General features: G+C 45.4%; 2 protein-coding genes across 2 annotated transcripts; both read right to left on the bottom strand.

Moving 5' to 3' along the window:
* Positions 1 to 9,904: 9,904 nt before the first annotated feature.
* LOC125411776 (olfactory receptor 6E1-like) lies at positions 9,905 to 11,021 on the bottom strand. The gene has a single exon (XM_048452099.3). The coding sequence runs from the start codon at positions 10,874 to 10,876 to the stop codon at positions 9,905 to 9,907; it is 972 nt and encodes a 323-aa protein (XP_048308056.3). The 5' UTR covers positions 10,877 to 11,021.
* A 5,608-nt stretch (positions 11,022 to 16,629) lies between these two features.
* On the bottom strand, positions 16,630 to 17,604 carry LOC148123482 (olfactory receptor 6E1-like). Its single transcript, XM_087896946.1, has one exon. The coding sequence runs from the start codon at positions 17,602 to 17,604 to the stop codon at positions 16,630 to 16,632; it is 975 nt and encodes a 324-aa protein (XP_087753072.1).
* Between the last annotated feature and the right edge of the window lie 3,742 nt (positions 17,605 to 21,346).

Genomic DNA, 21,346 nt, shown 5'->3' with positions numbered 1-21,346 from the left:
GCAGGCCAGTACAGGTGCCTGGATACTAACAACTCCTAATATACATATAGAAAAACACGGCTTAGAGAAAGGTCCAGAGATTAAAACTTTATATAAGGCTGGGCAGTGTTGGCCAATGTCTTTAATCTCAGTACTTGGGAGGCAGAGGCAGAGGTAGATGGAGCTCCATGAGTTCAAGGCTAGCCTAGTCTACAAGAGCTAGTTCCAGGACAGGCTCTAAAACTACAGTGAAACCCTGTCTTGGAGGGTGGGGGGGGGGGAGCTACAGAGAAACCCTGTCTCAAAAAAGAAACAAACAAAAATACTTTATATAGCAGATAAAGAATGCAGTGATCTGGGTGTGGTGGTACAGGCCTGGAGTCTTTGGCAGGAAAATCTCACACTCAATTAAGCTGAGAACTGATAGACTAAGAACTTCGAATTTGAGCCCAACCTGAACTACATACCAAAATCTTATCTCAAAAAATTAAAATGCAAAGCTGGAGAGATACACTCAGCTGTTAAGAGCACTGGCTGTTCTTCCAGAGGACCTGGATTCAATTCCCAGCACCCACATAGCAGCTCACAACTGTCTATAACTACAGTTCGAGGAGATTCAACACCCGCACATAGACATAAATACAGACAAAACACTCATGCATATTAAATTAATAAAAGAGAACAGTCTCCAAAATTTAAAGTGGAGGAGGAGAAAGAGGAGGAAGAAGAAAAGATGCAGAGTTGGAAAGATGGCTCAGCATTTAAGAGAGCTTACTGCTCTTGCAGAGACCGAGGTTTGGTTCTCAGCACCCACATTGATTGGGCAGTTCACCACCTGTAACTACCCTCCCAAAAAATCCAACGCCCTCTTCTGGCTTCTGTGGGCATTGTGTTCACGTGGTGCACATATTGACAATCAGGTAAACTTATAAACACATAAATAAAAGCAAGTAAAATTTTTTAAAAAAGGAACAGGGGGAGGAGTTTCTGGAGAAATACAGAGGACTGGAGTTCAGTTCCCAGCATCCATGTTGGGTGGTTCATAATTGTCTGTAACTTCAGCTCCAGGGGATCTGATACTGTCTTCGAGCCTTTGAGTACACCTGCACTGTGGTACACAAACACACACACAGACGCACACGAGCATATAATTAAAAATAATTTTCTGTTTTTGTTTTTTGAGACAGGGTTTCTCTGTGTAAGATTCCAGGCTGTCTTGGAACTTGCTTTGTTGTTATTGTTCTTCGAGACAGGGTTATTCTGTGTAACCCTGACTGTTCCCGAACTCCCTCTGTAGGCCAGACTGGCCTCGAATTCAGAGATCCATCTACCTCCACCTCTCAAGTACTGGGATTAAAGGCCTATACCACTACTGCCCGGCAAAAATTAAAATTTTCCAGAAAACAAAAGGCCTGTGGCTGTAGTTCAACTAGCAGAATGCTTGCCTAGCATGCACAAGGCTCTGAGTTTTCAGCCTCAGCATTACATGAACACACATGGTAGGACATATCTGTAATCCCAGGCCTCAGAGGTAGCTCTCCAGTTTCAGAATCTCAAGGTCATCCTTGGCTAAACAGTAAATTTCAGGCCAACCTGAGCTACTTGAGCTAAGAGTGCTGCTTAGTGGTAGAGTACTCGCTTAGCAGACACAAGGCTCTGGGTTTGAAACCTAGAATAGCTAGGCAATGGTGACACCACACCCTTAATCTCAGCACTAGGGAGGAAGAGGCAGGTGGATCTCTGAGTTTGAGGTCAGCCTGGTCTACAGAGGGCGTTCCAGGACAGTCAGGGTTACACAAAATAACCCAGTCTCAAAAACAATAACAAGAAAAGAAGCTTGTCAGCTGGGATGGTATACACTCAGCAGTCTAATCCTCTCATTCAAAAGATGGGTAAACTGGGGCCCAAAGAGGTTGACCCCTTTAGACTATCACACATCCTCCAAAGACTGTTATTTGCTGCCCAGAGCTTCCTCCTTCCCGTGATCACAGTTAACACCTCCTCGGGAGGCTGAAGACAGAGGTTGAGACACTTCCTGTGAGCTGTGTGCTCACATTCAGACCACAGGGGCTGTCAGGAAGCCAGCATCTTGGTCATCCCCTCCCCCACTGCCCCACTGGTTTGGGGGACAAACAGAATATACTCCCACTCTAAGTCTCCACTGGCTTGTCCTGTTAAATTGGGAGGACTCAGCCACTGTGCTGATGCCAAAAGGTGGCACCAGGACACAGTGTGCAGCAGTTAGAGAAAATACGCCGTGCTCCTAACACCCGAGGTCACCCCACTCCAACTGTGGCGTGGTTCTCCAGAAACACATAACCAATAGGAGAGATAGACATGAAAATAGAAGCAAGAAAACAAGATATGTGGTAGGCATAGGATATAGATCGAAACCAGGTTTGGTGGCATAGACCTGTAATCCCAGCACTTGGGAGACGGAGGCTGCTGTGATAAAACACTGACCAAAGCAACTTGACCTCCACATGCATCCATACACAAATGCACATGCTCATGCAAACACACATATACAAGCTTACTACCATAAACACACACAGACACACATACGTGCACATGCCTATCCAAACATACAAATACAGTCACACACACAGACACATACACAGATGCCTACAGATGCACACACCCATGCAAACATACATATATAAGTCCATCACACACACACACACACACACACACCTACAGATGCACACACCCATGCAAACATACATATATAAGCCCGTTACGTGTACACACACACACACACACACACACACACACACACTACCAGCAAGATAGTAAGATAAAGGTACCTGCCACCAAATTTGTCTACTGAAGTTCCATCCCTGGGACCTACATAGTAGGAGGAAAGAACTGACTCCCGTGAGTTGTTCTCTGACCTCCACAAGTGTGCCAGAGCATTCAGAGACCAATATACAGACACACAGACTAAATAAAAAAATTAGAGAAAGAAATCTCTTTAAATGTAGACATGGGGTGCCTCTTGAGGGGGCACCTAATAAGATTAGAATTGGTAAAGTAAGAGCCTAGATCACAGGGATGCAGATAGGAGTCTTTACTGTAAATAGAGGGATTTTGTTGTTGTTGTGTTAATTATATTTACATACTAAAAAATTTTTTTTAATTAAAAAAAGTGGAGGTTAGTGGGCAAACTTTTAAGCCCAGACTCAGGAGGCAGAGGCGGGTGGATCTCAGCATTCAAGGCCAGCCTGGTCTACTTGGTGAATTCTGGGACAGCCAGAGTTATAAAATGAGATCTTGTCTCAGAAAAAAAGAAAGAAAGAAAGAAAGAAAGAAAGAAAGAAAGAAAGAAAGAAAGAAAGAACTCATGTGTGTGAACTCATGTGTGTGTCTGTGTGCATGTGTGGGAGTGCCCACAGAGGACTGACGCCCTGATCCTGGAGTTACAGGTGATTGGGAGTTGCCTGATGTAGGTACTATGAAGAACAGAAGGTACGATTAGGCAATAAGCCATCCCTTTAACTGTTTTTATTTTGTTTTAGTTATTTTATTTATTGGGGAGTAGGGAGGGGGTTTTAAACAGAATTTCTCTGTGTAGTCCTGGAATTCACTCAGTAGATCAGGCTGGCCTCGCTTTGGAGCCCACAAGACTATACAGTAGATGCATAGCTGACAGATTCATAAAGGCAGACCCACAAGTGTACAACCTATGGGCAACCCGTTTTGCAGAGCTGCAGGAACACTTGTCGTTTGGAAACATCTCTGTCATATCTGTGGAAACCTTCTGAAGCCATGATTCTTCCTTTCAAAATGGGATTCACTTACAAAACACCTCAGCAGTGTGACTTCTGCAGGGGCAATGGAGTGACCTTGCTCCATTCCCCCACACCAGGAAGCCTTGGAGGGGTGGCATTCACTCTTTGTTCTAGCAGTTTACGTAGAGTCAGTCCCACAAAATTACCTGCTAACAGACCATGTAGAAATTTCCATAGAAGACAAGCACTGAGCTGGAAGGCAGTTTGTCCTGTGTTAGCTAGCAAACAAACCTGGGAGTCCTCAAAGCTGGTTATCACAAAAGAGATTAGATGAGGAGAATTGGTGACTATAGGATTCAGGGATGTTTAGTAACTGTATCTAATGGATTGGAATGTCAAGTACTTCTTGAATGCTGGGTCTTTCTTGGGTCGGGCCACCTGGGCCACCCCTTCAGGGAGTCAAATTCTACCTGCCCATTTTATGACTCTGATATGCATATTATGATTGTCCTTGCCTATGGAATTTTCCAACTCTGTCTTACATAAAGACTAAAAACCTCAAGCTGGAGAGATGACTCAGAGCTTAAGAGCACTGACTATTATTCTTCCAGAAGTTCTGAGTTCAATTCTCAGCGACCACATGGTGGCTCACAACCATCTATAATGAGATCTGGTGCCCTCTTCTGGTCTGTAGGCACACATGCAGACAGAACATTGTATATATAATAAATAAATAAATCTTAAAAAAAAAAGAGACTAAAATCCCCGTGGACATCAACCCTTACTCTCCTTCTTCTCTTTGATACTTCTTTTACTTCTTCCCCTTACTCTCCTTTCTTCTTCTTATTTTTCTTCTTCTCTGTACCCCTTCACTTCACTTTTTCCCCTTGCACGGAAAATAAAGAAAACTCAGAGGTAATGTACCTGATGCTCCCATAGCCTCGAACTCAAGATCTACCTGCCTCTGCTTCCTGAGTGCTGGCATTAAAGGCGTGCACCACCACCATCCCGCTTATTTTTTTTTGTGACAGTATCTCACGTGACCTGAAGAGGCCTCAATTGGGCAAACAAAGACCTTGAATTTTTGTCCCTCCTACCTCCACCCCAAGTGCTGGGATAACAGGCATGCACCACCACACCAGATTTTATATCAAGACCAAGGCTTTCATGCATTTAAGACAAGTGATACATTTATCTAAGTATTCTTTATCAATAAAAATTCAGGAGTCAGGCCGAGCAGGGGTGGCATTGCGCACGCCTTTAATCCCAGCACTCAGGAGGCAGAAGCAGGTGGATCTCTGTGAGTTCGAGACCAGCCTGGTCTACAAGAGCTAGTTCCAGGACAGGCTCTAAAACTATAGAGAAACCCTGTCTTGAAAAACAATAACAAAAAACCAAATAAAGAAACAAAAAAGATTCAGGAGTCAGATATTGGGGTAAGAACCTGAATCATCAGAGAAGTGAAGGAGAAGCAACAAGCAACCTCCTATCTCTGTAGGTCCTCCATCTAAAAGGGCCTAAACCCTCTTTAAGCCACACCCTACTACTTCCTGTCTCTCTACTCAGTCCTCCAAAACCTCTATGATTGTAGCTAACTTTGCCCTGATTCAAAGCAAACTTTATTGTCAGAATGTGACAACATCACACAACAGACAAGTACTCTACCAGTTAAGCTACACTTTCAGTTCTCTCTCTCTCTCTCTCTCTCTCTCCCTCTCTTTTTTGGTTTTTCAAGACAGCATTTCTCTGTAGCTTTTAGAGCCTGTTCTGGAATTAGCTCTTGTAGACCAGGCTGGCCTCGAACTCACAGAGATCCACCTGCCTCTGCCCCTCTGGAGTGCTGGGATTAAAGGCGTGCACCACCACTGCCCAGCCACTTTCAGTTCTTAAAGAGTTCTAGTAGTCTTTTTTACCCCCTAGATACAGGGTTTAACTATGTAGCCCTAGCTGGCCTACAGCCTACAACTTGCTATCTAGAGCTGAAGGGCCTTGAACTCACCGTGTTCCTGGAGGACTGAGGTTAAAGGGGTGTGACACCCTACCTGGCATGCACTTAGTGAACACTATAGCTTGCATGTGGAGGGAAAAAGATTACTCTTCGGAGTCAGTGTTCTCCTGTGGATTCTGGGGAGCGAACTCAGATTAGCAGGCTTATTCAGCAAGCTCCTTTACTCACTGGCCATCTTGCCAGCCCTGAACACATTCCTTTATAAAAGGAAGTTTGTTTCTTGTTGGCAACCTGCGCAGCAAATGTTCATTGTGCTGGAACTTTCGATTCTCTACTGGCCGGAGGCTTCAGTCAGACTCTATGGTCAGCCTCTTGTCCTCTTCACATTCCCAATAGGTTTTGCCTCAAAACCAAAGAAGAATGTGGGAAATATTGCAAGATGGGAACCAGTGTGATATTTGAAATCCCTGGTACCCCTGCTGCTGAATCTGGATGGGTATTTTTAGAATTGGAGTTGAATTGGCAGTTAAAGCAATTCTCATCTGCAATGAGAGAAATGTCGTGGGATGGGTGGTAGCGGCGTGTTTCTAAAACGTGAAAAGATTCAGGGCTTTGGATTTGACAGACTGCTTTACTTGAGGAAGGAGAGGCACCTACCAGTGAAGTACAGACTAAGAAATGATGAAAGAAGCACCAGCAATCTGGTGCTGATTGTTTTTTGGTGGGTTTTGTTTGTTTGTTTTTGGTTTTCGAGACAGGGTTTCTCTGTGTGGCCTTGGCTCTCCTGGAACTCACTCTGTAGACCAGACTGGCCTAGAACTCACTGAGATCTACCTGCCTCTGCTTTCCAAGTGCTGGGATTAAAGAAATGTGTCACCACTATTTGGCCCTGGTTCTGTTTTTTGTTTGGTTTTTATTTATTTTTGGTGTTTCAAGATAGGGTTTCTCTGTAGCTTTGGAGCCTGTCCTGGAACTAGCTCTTATAGTCTGTTCTCGAACTCTCAAAGATCTGCCTGCCTCTGCCTCCTCAGTGCTGGAATTAAAGGCGTGCGCCACCACTGTCCGGCTCTGTGTGTTTTTTAAACAGCTCTTCATTTATCATGGCCAGCTAGCCTCTAACAACTGAAGATGACCTGGACCTTCTGACTCTCCTGCTTCTACCTCCTGAGTGCTCAGATCATGGGCAGGTAATGCCAAGCAAAGTTTATGTGGTGAGGCTGTGCGCCTCAGCAGCTGGAAACAGTAGCTGCTTCTCACCGGGGAGGCTGTTGACCCAGGAGTTGCTCAATCCAAGGGGCTGAGTGACTCTACAGTCCCAATCTGGCACGGAAGACATAGATGGTTCCTGAAGTGCTTCTGGGCCTCAGTCTGGAATGGAAGCCTGGAAATGCTGGCTGTATTATTAGGGAAGGAATTGGCGGCGGCAGCGTCAGGAAAAGGCCAAGGGAGTCATCTTACAACTGCTACGCCCTTTTCATCTGAATTGCCACCAGAAATTGCCACTCACAGTAGGAGTAAGTCTTCCTGCATGATTTAAGGCAATCAGGACATGCTGAGGCGTGATACTTAGGTGATACGAACTTGTGACAATGTGACATAAAGCATTTGCACGTTTGATACAATTAGGGACAGAATGGAGAGGATCACTACAGTCTGAGGATTTTGATCCAATTTCCTTTATGTTTACTAAAGTCCTGTTCCTAGATCTCCATCAGCACTCTACATGACACTTGTAAGTCATGAACTTCAAGACTCTCCTGGATCATAAGAGTTCTTCAGATCACAGATCACACTACACAATACCCTGCCTTCTTTATTTTTATATTTGGAGACAGTGACTCATGTAGCCCAGATTGGCATCAAATTTGATATGTAGCCAAGGATGACCTCGAACCTTTGATCCTCCATCATCATCTTTCCCAGTACTAGAATTACAGACTTGCTCCACTACAAAGCACCAACACTTAAACGACTCTAGGTTGTTAGTTTGTTTTCCTTCCATACTCAACAGAACATGCCTACATTGCCTGGAGAGATGACTCAGTGGTTAAGAGCACTTAATGCTCTTGCAGAGGACTTGGATTTATTTCCCAGCACCCATGCCAGACTGTTCACAACTGCCTATAATTCCAGTTCAAGGGAATCTAATGTTCTCTTCTGGCCTTGAGTGCATCTGCATGCATGTGATCTCAGCAACTCAAACACACATGCATGAATTCACAGAAGCTTAATTTTTAAAAATATTTATTTATTTTTATGTTATGAGTATGAGTATTTTACCTGCATGTATGTATGGGCACTGGATACATGCCTAGCACTCGAGGTGGCCAAAACAGGGTTCCAGAGACCCAGAAACTGGAGTTAAAGATACTTGTGTCTCATGGGGGTGCTGGAAATTGAATGAAGGTCCTCTACAATTTTTGTTTTGTTTTGTTTTGTATTTTGAGACAGGCTTTCTCTGTAGCTTTGGAGCCTGTTTTGGAACTCTCTGTAGACCAGGCTGGCCTTGAACTCACAGAGATCCGCCTGCCTCGGCCTCTCAAATGTTGAGATTAAAGGCATGCACCACCACTGCCCGGCTCTCTATAATATTCTTAAAGGCTGATTCATCTCTCTCTCTAGTCTCAATTTTAATTTTTTTTTTTAAATAATGAGTTCAAGGCCAGGCATGGTGATACATGACTTTAATCCTAGCACTCCAGAGGGCAGATCTCCATGCTAAGCTGGTCTACATAGTGAATACCAGGACAGCTAGGGCTACATAGCTCCTGTGTCTCAAAAAAACAAACTATCAAAATGATGATAATGATAAAGAACTCAAGGTCATCCTTGGTTATACAACAGTTGGAGGTTAGCCTTGATCACAGGAGACCCTGTCTTAGCAATCAAAACATAAACTAAATAAATAAATTTAATTTAAAAACAGGTCCAGGAGGCTGGGTGGTGGTGGCACGTACTTTTAATTCCGGCACTAGGGAGGCAGAGACAGGTAAGTAAATCTCTGTGAGTTCGAGGCCAGCCTGGTCTACACTAGTTCCAGGGCCATTACACAGAGACACCTTATCTCAAAAACAACAAAACAAACAAACAAAAAACAGAGTCAGGAGTGCTGGAGGGATGGCTCTATGGTTAAGAGCACTGACTGTTCTTCTACAGAACCTGGGTTCAATCCCTAGCACCCACATGGCACCTCACAACTGTCTGTAACTCAAAGATCTGACATCCTCACACAGATTTACATGCAGGCAAAACACCAATGCCATAAAATAAAAATAAATTAATTAAACAAATAAAAGAAGCACCTCCAGTTTTCATGGTGCATTCTTTAACTCCCAGCCCCCAGGAATGAGAAGCAGAAAGATAAAAAAAAAAAACAAAACTGAGGTTAATCTCCACTACTAACAGATTTTCAAGCCAGCCTAACTTACACAAATGACTTCTCACAAACAAGAGTGGGGGTGCCCACGAGCACCTTCAAGTGCAGTTTCCAGCACTGCAAACAAGTCACTAGGCTGCAGTCCAGTCAAAGAGAGGAAGAAGTGAGAATAGGAGCAAAGAGGTCAAGACCATGACAGGGATACCCACTGAAACAGCTTACCTGAGCTAATGGAAGCCTTCCAACTCCGGCCTGACAGCAAGAGAACCAGCATAGAATAAAACTAGGCCCCCTGAATGTGGGTGACAGTTGTATGACTGGGCCAAACTGAAGGGCCACTAGCAGTGAGACCAGGATTTATTCCTACTGTTTGTTCCGGCTTTTTGAAACTCATTCTCCATGGAGGGATGCCTTATTCAGCCTAGATATACTGGGGACAGTCTTGGTCCTGCCTCAAAGAAATGTGCTAGACTTTGTTAACTCCTCATGGGAAGCCTTACCCTCTTTGAGGAGTGGATGGGATTGGGTTGGAGGGGATGGAGTGGAAGGAGCAGGAGAAGGGAAGAGTGTGGAAAATGGATTTGGCACACATAAGAAAAGATTATTATTTTATTTTATTTTTTGGTTTTTCGAGACAGGGTTTCTCTGTGGCTTTGGAGCCTGTCTTGGAACTAGCTCTTATAGACCAGGCTGGCCTCGAACTCACAGAGATCCCGATGCCTCTGCCTCCCAAGTGCTGGGATTAAAGGAATGCGCCACCACCGCCCGGCAGAAAAGATAATATTTTTAAAAATAAATTTAAATTAAAAAATAACAAAATAAAACAAAACAAAAGCAAGCAAAATAAACCAGCAACAAACTATTGCAGTCTTATGCTCTGAATATCTTGGAAGAAAGCTCCCTTCCCCTGAGCAGCAAATCGCTGCACACTCTGTGGACCAGTTGGTTCCTGAGGCAATAGATGAAGGGATTCAGCAGGGGCGACACTGTGGTGTTGAAGAACGCTATCCCTTTGTTGAGGTCCAGCCTCCCTGTCTGTGTGGGGTTGAGGTACATGATGATGCAGCTCCCATAGCTCATTGACACCACGAGGATGTGGGAAGAACAGGTGGAGAAGGCCTTGCTGCGAGCTCCAGCTGCAGGCAGGCGCAGGATGGTGCTGATGATGAAGCCATAGGATAAGGCTGTGATCAAGGTAGCAATGAGCAGGGTGCACACAGCCACCAGGAAGGCCACTAGCTGCAGAAGCCTGGTGTCTGCGCACACCAGCTCCAGCAAAGGGGAGCTGTCACAGAAGAAGTGATTGAGGACTCGAGGCCCACAGAAAGGGAGAGACAACATCCAGGCAAACAGCCCAGGTAGGGCCAGGAGGCTGACTGCCCAGCAAGCCAGCACCAGGGAGGAGCAGACGCGGGGCGTCATGAGTGCGGGGTAGCGCAGGGGCCTGCAGATGGCCAGAAAGCGGTCGGTGGACATCACCGCCAGTAGCAGGGTCTCCACGGAGCCCAGGATGAAGTAGAGTATCATCTGTGCGAAGCAGCGTTGGCGGGAGATGGCCCCGCGTGCCGACAGTAGGTGTGCCAGCATCTGCGGGGACACAGTGGATGTGAATCCCACCTCCAGCAGCGAGAAGTGGCGCAGGAAGAAGTACATTGGGGTGTGCAGGCGGCGGTCCGCCAAGGTGAGGGCGACTATGAGCAGATTGCCCAGCAGGGTCAGTGTGTAGGTGACCAGGAGGACCCCGAAGAGGAGGAGCTGGAGCCCGCGCTTGTCTGTGACCCCCAGAAGCAGGAACTCCAGCACTGAGCGGTTGACCGCGGGGATGGGCACAGAGGCCTCCATCTGCAAGTGTTGTGGGGAGTCTGTGTGGGTGTCAGGAACCTGGGAAATACAGGGGCAGACAGTGTCTGTAGCTAAGTGTACTGTGAATCAAATGCAGGAAGTTTAGAGCAGTGCTTGGAATATCTTGAGCATATGAACACTGCATGAATGCAAGATATTCCCAGAGTTCAACTGCACAACGATGGAAAAGAATTCAGAACCTCATGGTAATGCACTCCTTTAATGCCAGCACTTGAGAGGTTGAGGCAGCAAAATTAGGAGTTCAAGATCAGCCTCAGTTACATAGGAAGTTTCAGGCTAACCAGGACTATATGAGATTCCATTTCAAAAAACACTTTTTAAAAAAAGATTTATTTATTTATTTATTTTTGTATATGAGTGCTCTATTTGTATGTATGCCTGTATGACAGAGGGCATCAGACAGAAGATAGCATCAGATTCCATTCTACATGGTTGGGAGCCTCCATGTGGCTGCTGGGAATTGAACTCAAGACGTCTGGAAGAGCAGCCAGTGCCCTTAACTGCTGAGTCATCACGGCAGCCTGAGATTCTACTTCGAAAATAAATTTCACAAAAATATTACTTTAATTTGATGATTTTTGCTTCCTACTCTGACAAGATGCTTGTTAGGTACTGAATGAAAACTTTGCTAATCCAGCTTGATGGATATGATGCTCCATTTGGGGGAGAGACCTTATTCTTTGCGGGGATTTTCTTATATATGGACTGAGTTAATATAGCTTGGCATTGACCAGGTCACAGACAGCGTTCGTTTCATTTCCTGCTACTGTCATAGTGCTTGTTTATGTTTGAATGGTAAAAAGTATTTTTGATAAGTGCACACAACATTTTTGTGTCCCTTGCTTCCTTCCAGCCTGCACACACTTACACCCTCACAACTGTGACGATTTGATTTCCTGTTTCTCTGTAGCCCCCACCTTCAGAGCAAATGGATGGACCGGAGATCACAAGCCAGGAGAAGGTTGGGTGTGGGGATGCATACCAGCAATTTCAGTGCATGAGAGGTTGCGGCAGGCACATCATGAGTTTGAGGCTTAGCCTGAGCCACACCATGAGATTCTACTCTGAAATTTAAAAAACAAAAAAAAATACCTGGAAATGATTTTCAGTTTTCTTTATCATGAAGAGCCAATGTTCTATTTCTTGAGTTCCCATAGAAGTACATGGCCGGAGAAGACAGACAGGAGAGGTTCATTAGTCACACCAGCCCAAACGACTAGACGAGGAGTCCTCAGAGTGGAGTAAAACAGACACAGTCAGACCCTGTGAGACAGTGGCTCTCAACCTGTGGGCGGTGACCCTTCCGAGGGTCCAATGACCCTTTCACAGGGGTCAGATATCAGATATCCTGACTATCAGGTATTTACATATGATAGTAGCAACGAAAATAGTTTTATGGCTGGGGTTACCCCAACATGGGCTGTGCCATGGCATCTGGAAGACTGAGAATCACTAACTATTACTGTAAGGCAAGAATGCAGAGAGGGGGTGGGATGGGGTCCACGGAGATGGAGGTGGGGAAAAGAGGTAGCTGGGAAAAACACACAGGAGTGGCCAGAGAGCCAGACGGAAAGGAAAGACACGGAGCACAGGAAAACAGAGGGCAAGAAAAGTAAGGACAGAGACACAGAGCAAGGAAGAGGTCAGGAAGAAACAAAAGAACGTCTTTGAGGACCCTGGGAGACATGGAGCTGCCCTGATCTCCAGAGACACTATTATTGATGGAGCCAGTGTGAAGATGAAGGACCTTACCCTCTCAGCTTCCTTCCCCAAGGCCTCAGACCTCAGGGACCCAGAAAACATCTAAAATTTTCATCCTCCTTAAGGGAGTGATTAACTCAACTTCCTTCAGATGTTGCCCATGGGAACTTGTTTGTAGCCTCATTTTTATTTTATTTATTTATTTTTAGATTACTACTGTTATTTTAGAGTATTGTTATTAGATTATTTATTAACATTATTATTAGAATTTATTCTAGAATATTATTTATTTATATTTAGATTATTATTTATATTATTCTTTTATATTATTGTTAGATTATAATTTATTCTTAGATTATTATTTGTTGGAGACTGGAGAGTCAGCTTATTGATCAAGTGTAGCTATAGGTTGACCAGGCAGTGGTGACACAGGGCTTTAATCTCAGCACTTGGGAAGCAGAGGCAAGTAGATCTCTGAATTTGAGGCCAGCCTGGTCTAGAGAGCAAGTTCCAGGACAGCCAGGGCTACACAGAGAAATCCTCTTTCAAAAAACAAACAAATAAAATAGGAGTTGTAGGGCAGTGGTGGCGCACGCCTTTGATCCCAGCACTTGGAAGGTAGAGGTAGGCAGATCTCAGTGAGTTCGAGGCCAGCCTGGCCTACAATGCAAGTTCCAGGACAGCCAGGACTGTTACACAGAAAAATCCTGTCTCAAAAAAGCAAACAACAACAATAACAACAACAACAACAACAACTTTTAGCCGGGCGGTGGTGGCACATGCCTTTAATCCCACCACTTGGGAGACAGAGGTAGGCAGATCTCAGTGAGCTCAGGGCCAGCCTGGTCTACAGACTGAGTTCTAGGACAGGTTCCTAGAAAAACAAAACAAGCAAACAAAAAAAGAGTAGTTGCCGGTCTGTTTTCCATCCACATGGTTGCTCCTAACTATCTCTACCTCCAGTACCGGGTGGTCTGTCACTCTATTCTGGATCCTGCGGCACTGAGCATGTCCATGTGCAAAGACATACATTCAGTCAAAACAGTCACATGCAGTAAAAACAAATAAATCTAAAAATATTTAAAAGAAAATAATTTATTTGATGGAGGAGGGTCTTCTATCTATGTGTTACTTTCATTGGTTAATAAAGAGACTGCCTTGGCCTTTTTGATAGGCCAGCCCTTATGTGGGTGGAGTAGACAGAACAGAATTGTGGGAGAAAGAAAGCAGAGGCAGGCAGACGCCATGAATCTCCTCTCCGAGATGGAGGTGGGTTAGAATTTTCCCGGTAAGCCACAACCTCGTGGTGATAAACAGATTATTAGAAATGGGTTAATTAATATGTGAGAGTTAGCTAATAAGGGGCTGAAGACAATGGGCCAGGCAGTGTTTAAATGAATACAGTTTGTGTGTTGTTATTTCTGGGTGTAAAGTGTTGGACTCTAGTGTCCAAACTGAGAAGGAGTCACCCCCAGAGACTACCTCATATACCACAGCTGATGCAAAAACATGAGGATTTGAATAATTCTGTCATGACAGGGTCCCTCAGCATTCGGGAAGCCAAGAGACCTCGAATAGCTGGTACAGTCTACTTTTAAAGGAGAAGGCCCCATAGAAACAAGATCAATGTTCCTTGACCATTATGATTGGCTTATTCAAAAAGGGCTAATACCAATAATTGACTGGAGAGCTATTGTCAGATCAGATGAGGTAAGAGGTCATTTTGACCCCGTTTCCCAGGGGACTGAGTCAAAATATACGTGTATGGGTAATTGTTCAGGAACTGAGTACGTGCATGTGTAGCTGTTAGGCCCTTGGTTCCCAGGGGAGGAGGGGAAGCACTAAGGCACGGAGGCTGAGAGGGTTTGGAATTGTCAGAAATGGCTTCAGAATTGACTTAAAGTCTTACAAAAGCTAGCCATGCGGGAGCCAGGCGGGAACGCAGCCCACCGCTCCTTCTACATTTATTTATTCTTTGATAATTTCATGCATGTATTTACACTGTGTGTATGTCTACCCGACAACTCCCCACAATCATAGATACCCATTTATAGGTTCCATTCCCAACTTCATGTTCTCTTCCTGCTCTTCCAGAAGACCTGGGTTCAATTCCCAGCACCCATTCACAACCAATTGTAATGAGGTTTAAAAAAAAAAAAACCAGGCAGTGGTGATGCATGCCTTTAATCCTAGCACTCAGGAAGCAGAAGCAGGTAGATCTCTGTGAGTTTGAGGCCAGCCTGGTCCACAAGAGCTAGTTCCAGGACAGTCTCCAAAAACTGCAGTAAAACCCTGTCTTGAAAAACAACAAAACAAAACAAAACAAAAGTTTCCAACACCCACATGACAGCTTATATAACTGTCTGTAATTCTAAGATCTGACACCATCACACAGACTGATGTTTAGGCCAAAAATAAAAGTATTTTAAAAAGGCCAGGGGGAGGTGCCCTGGAGAGATGACTCAGCAGTAAAGAGCACTGGCTGCTCTTCCAGAGGACCTGGGTTCACAACTGCCTGTTATTCCAGTTCCAGGATCAAAAATTCTTACACACATGTACCAATGCAAATAAATAAATCATTTTTAAAAAATGAAAAGAAATCTCAGAGATTGCCTCTTGAAAGCTGGGATTAAAGGCATGAACCATGTCCATCCACTACGCTTGTTTTTTGTTTATTTATTTGCTTTAGTAAACCACCGAATCCAGTCAATGATACCTGTTGCAATGCTGACTTCTGCTGTAATTAGCTTAATCTTGTTCACATAACCACAGCTACAAAAACCCTGCCACATCCAGAAGATAGATTCCACAGCACTTCTCCTCATTCTCCAGATCTTGCTTTTTTTCCTCCTCTACTGTGACCTTCCCTGAGCCTTCAGGGGAAGGAGTCAATATAAATGCCTCATTTGGAGATGAGTTCCCAACAGTCACTTGTTCTCAGCACTTTGACCATCATGTGTTTCTACCTTGTTACCCACACAGGAATGAGGCTTTTCTGATGAGGGCTAAGGGCCATGCTCCTCTATGGGTATGAGCATGAATAGTTAGACGGCAGTGCCACAATACAGTCATTTTTTTAAAAAAAAAGACTTTTATTTTATGTGTGTAAGTACTTTGCTTGCATGCATGGAACACACAGTGCCCTGGGAGGTCAGAAAAAGAATCACATGCTTTTGAACTAGAATTAAGGATGGTACTATGAATTTGTTACCAGGAGCTTTATAGTTAATTTTGTTTGTCTGTTTATTTTGTTGTTTGCCTTCCCTAGTCAAATAAATATGCCCTCATTTGGCTGGAGAGATGCCTCAGCAGTGAGGAGCACTGGCTACTTTTCCAGAGAACCTCCACAATCATCTGTAACTCCAGGCCAAGAGGACCCCTCTTCTGGCCTCTGGACACTGCATACAAGTGCTACTCAGACATACATGCAGACAAATCACCTCTGACACGCCCCCCCCAAATTAAATAAATAAAAATAAAGGGAAAAAATTAATTGATTCAACTTTGATCAAACCAGTCAGGCCTGGTAGCACATACCAATTCCAGCTACTCAGGAGACTGAGGCCAAAGGATGGAAATGCCAAGGCCTGATTCACTGACAGAGTGAATTCAAGACCAGCTTTAATTCAGTAACTTCTCAAGACAGTGCTTGAAAATAACAAGAGAACCAGGCGATGGTGACCCATGCCTTTAATCCCAGCACTCGGGAGGCAGAGGCAGGTGGATCTCTATGAATTTGAGGCTCAGCCTGGTCTACAAGAGCTAGTTCCAGGACAGGCTCCAAAGCTACAGAGAAACCCTGTCTTAAAAAACAAAACAAAACGAAACAAAAAAACAAAAAACAAAAAACAAAAAGAAAGAAAAGGAAAGAAAAGAACAAAGGAAAGAGGACTGAGGGTGTAACTCAAAGGTGGAGCACTTGGCCTTACCATGAACACTGCCCTTGTTTTCAAGCCACAGTAAACCAAAATACACGCATACACTAATAAGCAGTAATAATGCCGTTACACCAAAAACACAGCTTTGTAGTCTTATGCTCTGAATATCTTGGAAGAAAGCTCCCTTCCCCTGAGCAGCAAATCGCTGCACACTCTGTGGACCAGTTGGTTCCTGAGGCAATAGATGAAGGGATTCAGCAGGGGCGACACTGTGGTGTTGAAGAACGCTATCCCTTTGTTGAGGTCCAGCCTCCCTGTCTGTGTGGGGTTGAGGTACATGATGATGCAGCTCCCATAGCTCATCGACACCACGAGGATGTGGGAAGAACAGGTGGAGAAGGCCTTGCTGCGAGCTCCAGCTGCAGGCAGGCGCAGGATGGTGCTGATGATGAAGCCATAGGACAAGGCTGTGATCAAGGTAGCAATGAGCAGGGTGCACACAGCCACCAGGAAGGCCACTAGCTGCAGAAGCCTGGTGTCTGCGCATACCAGCTCCAGCAAAGGGGAGCTGTCACAGAAGAAGTGATTGAGGACTCGAGGCCCACAGAAAGGGAGAGACAACATCCAGGCAAACAGCCCAGGTAGGGCCAGGAGGCTGACTGCCCAGCAAGCCAGCACCAGGGAGGAGCAGACGCGGGGCGTCATGAGTGCGGGGTAGCGCAGGGGCCTGCAGATGGCCAGAAAGCGGTCGGTGGACATCACCGCCAGTAGCAGGGTCTCCACGGAGCCCAGGATGAAGTAGAGTATCATCTGTGCGAAGCAGCGTTGGCGGGAGATGGCCCCGCGTGCCGACAGTAGGTGTGCCAGCATCTGCGGGGACACAGTGGATGTGAATCCCACCTCCAGCAGCGAGAAGTGGCGCAGGAAGAAGTACATTGGGGTGTGCAGGCGGCGGTCCGCCAAGGTGAGGGCGACTATGAGCAGATTGCCCAGCAGGGTCAGTGTGTAGGTGACCAGGAGAACCCCGAAGAGGAGGAGCTGGAGCCCGCGTTTATCTGTGACCCTCAGAAGCAGGAACTCCAGCACTGAGGAGCGGTTGACCGCGGGGATGGGCACAGAGGCCTCCATCTGCAAGCGTTGTGGGGGAGTCTGTGTGGGTGTCAGGAACCTGGGAAATACAGGGGCAGTCAGTGTCTGTCACAAAGAGTACTGGAGATAAAAATACATGACATTGGGAGGTTGGGGAGGGACTGGAAGGAGTAGAGGGAAGAGAAACTGTGATTGGGATGTAATGTATAAGAGAATAATGAAGAAAAAATAAATAAAATACAAAAAAAATACATGACATTTAGGACATCGTTTGTCATATGTAGACACCGCATGAATGCAAACTACCTGCATTAAGTGATAATGATGGGAAAGTATTAGACTAATGTAAGGACACCCACCTCTAAGCCTACGACTTGGGAGGATGATGGAGGACGACCGAGAATTCAAAGTCATCTTCATGTACACAGAAGATGCAGAAAGATTTTGTCTACAAAGAAGGAGAAAAAGGAAGAAAGAGGAGATTGAGGAGGATTAATATTGGAAGAGAAAATAAGAAGGGAGATGTCCAAGAGGAGGGGGAGGAAGATGGGAAGGAAGCAAGAAGTGGAGTGAAAGTAAGAAGGAGGGGAAAGAAGAGGAGAAAGAGGAATGAGGAGGAGGAGGAATTTTGGTTCCTGCTTCCCTAACTCGTTTGCTGGGGACCTTGAGAAAACTGTGATGATTGTGTCTGGTAAATCTGACAGTACACTATGGTGAGACCTGTTCTTTGCAGGGAGTCTCTTAAGTGTGGAATTGGTCAGTTATTACAAAGAATTTTTTTTTTACACACTGCCATGCTGTTTGCTTATATGTTGGGTGATAACATCAGTTTTTATAAGGGCATGTGTCTCACTGTGTAGACCAGGCTGGCCTCGAACTCAGCAGTGATCCACATGCCTCTGCCTTCCCAGGGCCTGGGATTAGAGGTGCTCACCTCTGTCCCTGGTTTAGGGCATATATCCTTTAGATGCCACTTACTGAGTCTTCACAAATGTATCCAGGACACAGAGCAAGAAACAGAACACAGCCTGGGCAGGTGGGTCACCTGCCATCTCAGTACTAGGGAGACTGAAACAGGGGGATTAATGTAAATACAGGACCAGCCTGAGCTACAGATTGAGTTCAAACGGATCTTGGCTACAAAGTGATTTTTTGTCTTGGAGGAGAGAAAGGCATGGGAGAAGGGATGAAGGAAAAGAAGGAGACAGGGCGGAAGAAAAGGAGAGAGGAAAGGAGGGAAAGAAAGAAGAGGTGAGAAGTGGCTTAAAGGATAGAGATGCTTGCTACAGCTCCCAACAGCCTGGGTTCAAGCCCTAGGACCTACATGGTGGGACAAGAGAATGAACTCCTGTAAACTGTCCTCTGACCTCTGACCTCCACATGGCCCCTTCAGTAAATAAGTAAATAGTTCAATGCAGTTTCTAAAATGAGGGCGAACCAGCTCAGCAGCCAAGAGCTGTTGTGGCCGTTGCAGAAGCGCCATGTTTGAGTCCAGGCATCTATGTTGAGTGACTCCCAACCACCATGAAGACTAGCTCCAGGAGACCAGACACATTATTCTGGATTCTGTGGCATTTGCACTCGCTTGTACCCCTCCAACTGCACTCACACACAATTATTTTTAAGAATAAAAAAATTATTTTTAAAAAGCATGAGAAGAAAGAAAACAGGGATGAAGGATGGATGGGTGGAAGGAAGGAAACACCACCCACAAACTGCTGCTCTGGGAAGACAGTACCATCTTCTGTAAGAGAACCACAATAGAAAGAACTAGAGATCTGAACAGAGAGGAGTTGATTGACAGCTGGAGAAAAGTGTCTATCCCAAGCTTCTGAGAGCCACTACATCACATTGGATTGGTCTACAGAACATGACTAGCAAAGCCCGTCGTTGTTTTCATCTAGTACATCCAGACCAGATGTGCAAATTAAGATATAACATAGTGCTTGAGTAAACACCACATCTGTATGCACTTTTATTTCTTCTGGGGCTAGGGTCTCATGTAGCCCAGGTTGGCCTGGAGCTCCCTATGCAGCTGAGGATAACCTTGAACTCCTGATCCTACTGCCTCTCCCTCCCAAGTGCTGGGATAGCCGGCCAGTGCCATTGTGTCTTGCTCTATATGGTGCTGGGAATAGAACCTGAGTCATCCTGCATGCTAGGCAAGTGTTCTCCCAACCTAGCTTCATCCTCGGCTCTTAAGTTTATAATGTACATCTCAGCACGGTGCCTCAGCAAACGGTGATAAATGAATAGATGAGCAGTAAGTGCTCTGGGAACGAATGAAAATATGGAGAAAGGATAACTATGGAAGATGGGTCATTAGGTCATTAATGAGTGAGAAAAGGAAGGAGGGCTGCAGTCAAACTGCAAAGCTGAGGGATGCCTTTGCCAGGCTCAGACGCCTTGGATAGCTCAGGATCCTATGTGTGACTTGCTCCCATGCCATCACAAGAACAAAAGCACTTTGGGGCCTTATGAGCTTCAGGGTTCTTCTCAATTCATTACAGAGACATCACCCAAACCCACAGCACGTGACTGGGAGGAGGTGGCTTTCCCTGTCTGAGCCTCAGTCTCTGCCCCCTCTAAGGTGACACTAACACCTCCTTGGTCTTTTCCATCAACATGTTATGACATCCTAACAAAGCCATGAATGTGAAGTAACCTATGTTATAATGTGTGCTGCAAAAGGGGAAGTTAATTCCAAGTTCGCACTCCCTCTGCTTGGTTTCCACAGGCTCCCTCCTGCTAAAGATTCACCACTCAAATCTGAAGCTGGTAGCTCGCCAAGAGACTGTGCCTAAAGGTATCCAGGCTGCCTTCCTCACCTCTAATTACTCTATTCCAGCTGCACTGGGAAGCTAAAGTGAGCCCTAGCGGGTGCACGCCTTCAATTCTAGTACTCAGGAGGCAGAGGCAGGTGGAGCTCTGTGAGTTACAGAACAACGAGGGATACATAGATAAATCATCTCAGACACTCCCCCAAAAGCCCCCTCTTCCTGCACAGGTCTCTCTTCTGCATCTTTGGCTATGTTCTGCTGCGTTCTGGCCCCCAACTTTCTAGCAAATGGAATGAATGGAAATTAAAAAACAGGGGAGGGCAAGCATAGTGATACCAGCCTATAACCTCAGCTTGTGAGTAGTTGAGGCAGGAGCATTATGAGCTGGAGACTAGCCTGCACTATACAGCAAGACTCCACTCTGAAGAAAAGATTTTTTTTTAAACCTGGAATTTATTAGCCCCCGTTATCATGAAGGGTCAAGGTTCTGATTCTGGAGTTTTTCCACACATGGCAGGAAATGGGCTTACGGGAGAGTCTCAGTGGAGATACAGAGACAGACACACACAGACGGGCAGGCGGACTCTGTAAGGGACAGCATGACAAGGACTAGAGACAGAGAAAAGAGGCAGCGGGGGAGAAACTAGTGGTCAGAGAGCTGGAGGGAGGAGGACGAGACAGACCTGGAAAAGACAGAAAGCAACAAAAACAGAAAAACAGAGACACAGAGAAAGGAAGGGATCAGAAAGGCAAACCTAGAGAGAGACAAAAGAAAGACTTTGAGGTCCTTTAGAGACATTAAAGAGTCCTGAACTCTAGAGACGCTATTATTTCAGGAATCAGGTCACACTCCAGTGTGAAGGGGAGGGACTTTTCCTTCTCAAATCCCCAGTTCCTCAGGCCTTAGGGGAAAGAACACTTGTACACTGTCCTCATCCTTAAGGGATTGATTAACTCGACTTCCTTCAAGCTTTGCTCATGGGAACTTGTTTGGATATCCA

This window comes from Myodes glareolus, chromosome 1, assembly GCF_982192425.1.
Source record: "Myodes glareolus chromosome 1, mMyoGla1.1, whole genome shotgun sequence".
NCBI lineage: Eukaryota > Metazoa > Chordata > Mammalia > Rodentia > Cricetidae > Myodes > Myodes glareolus.
This window is presented reverse-complemented; position numbering and strand designations above follow the sequence as displayed.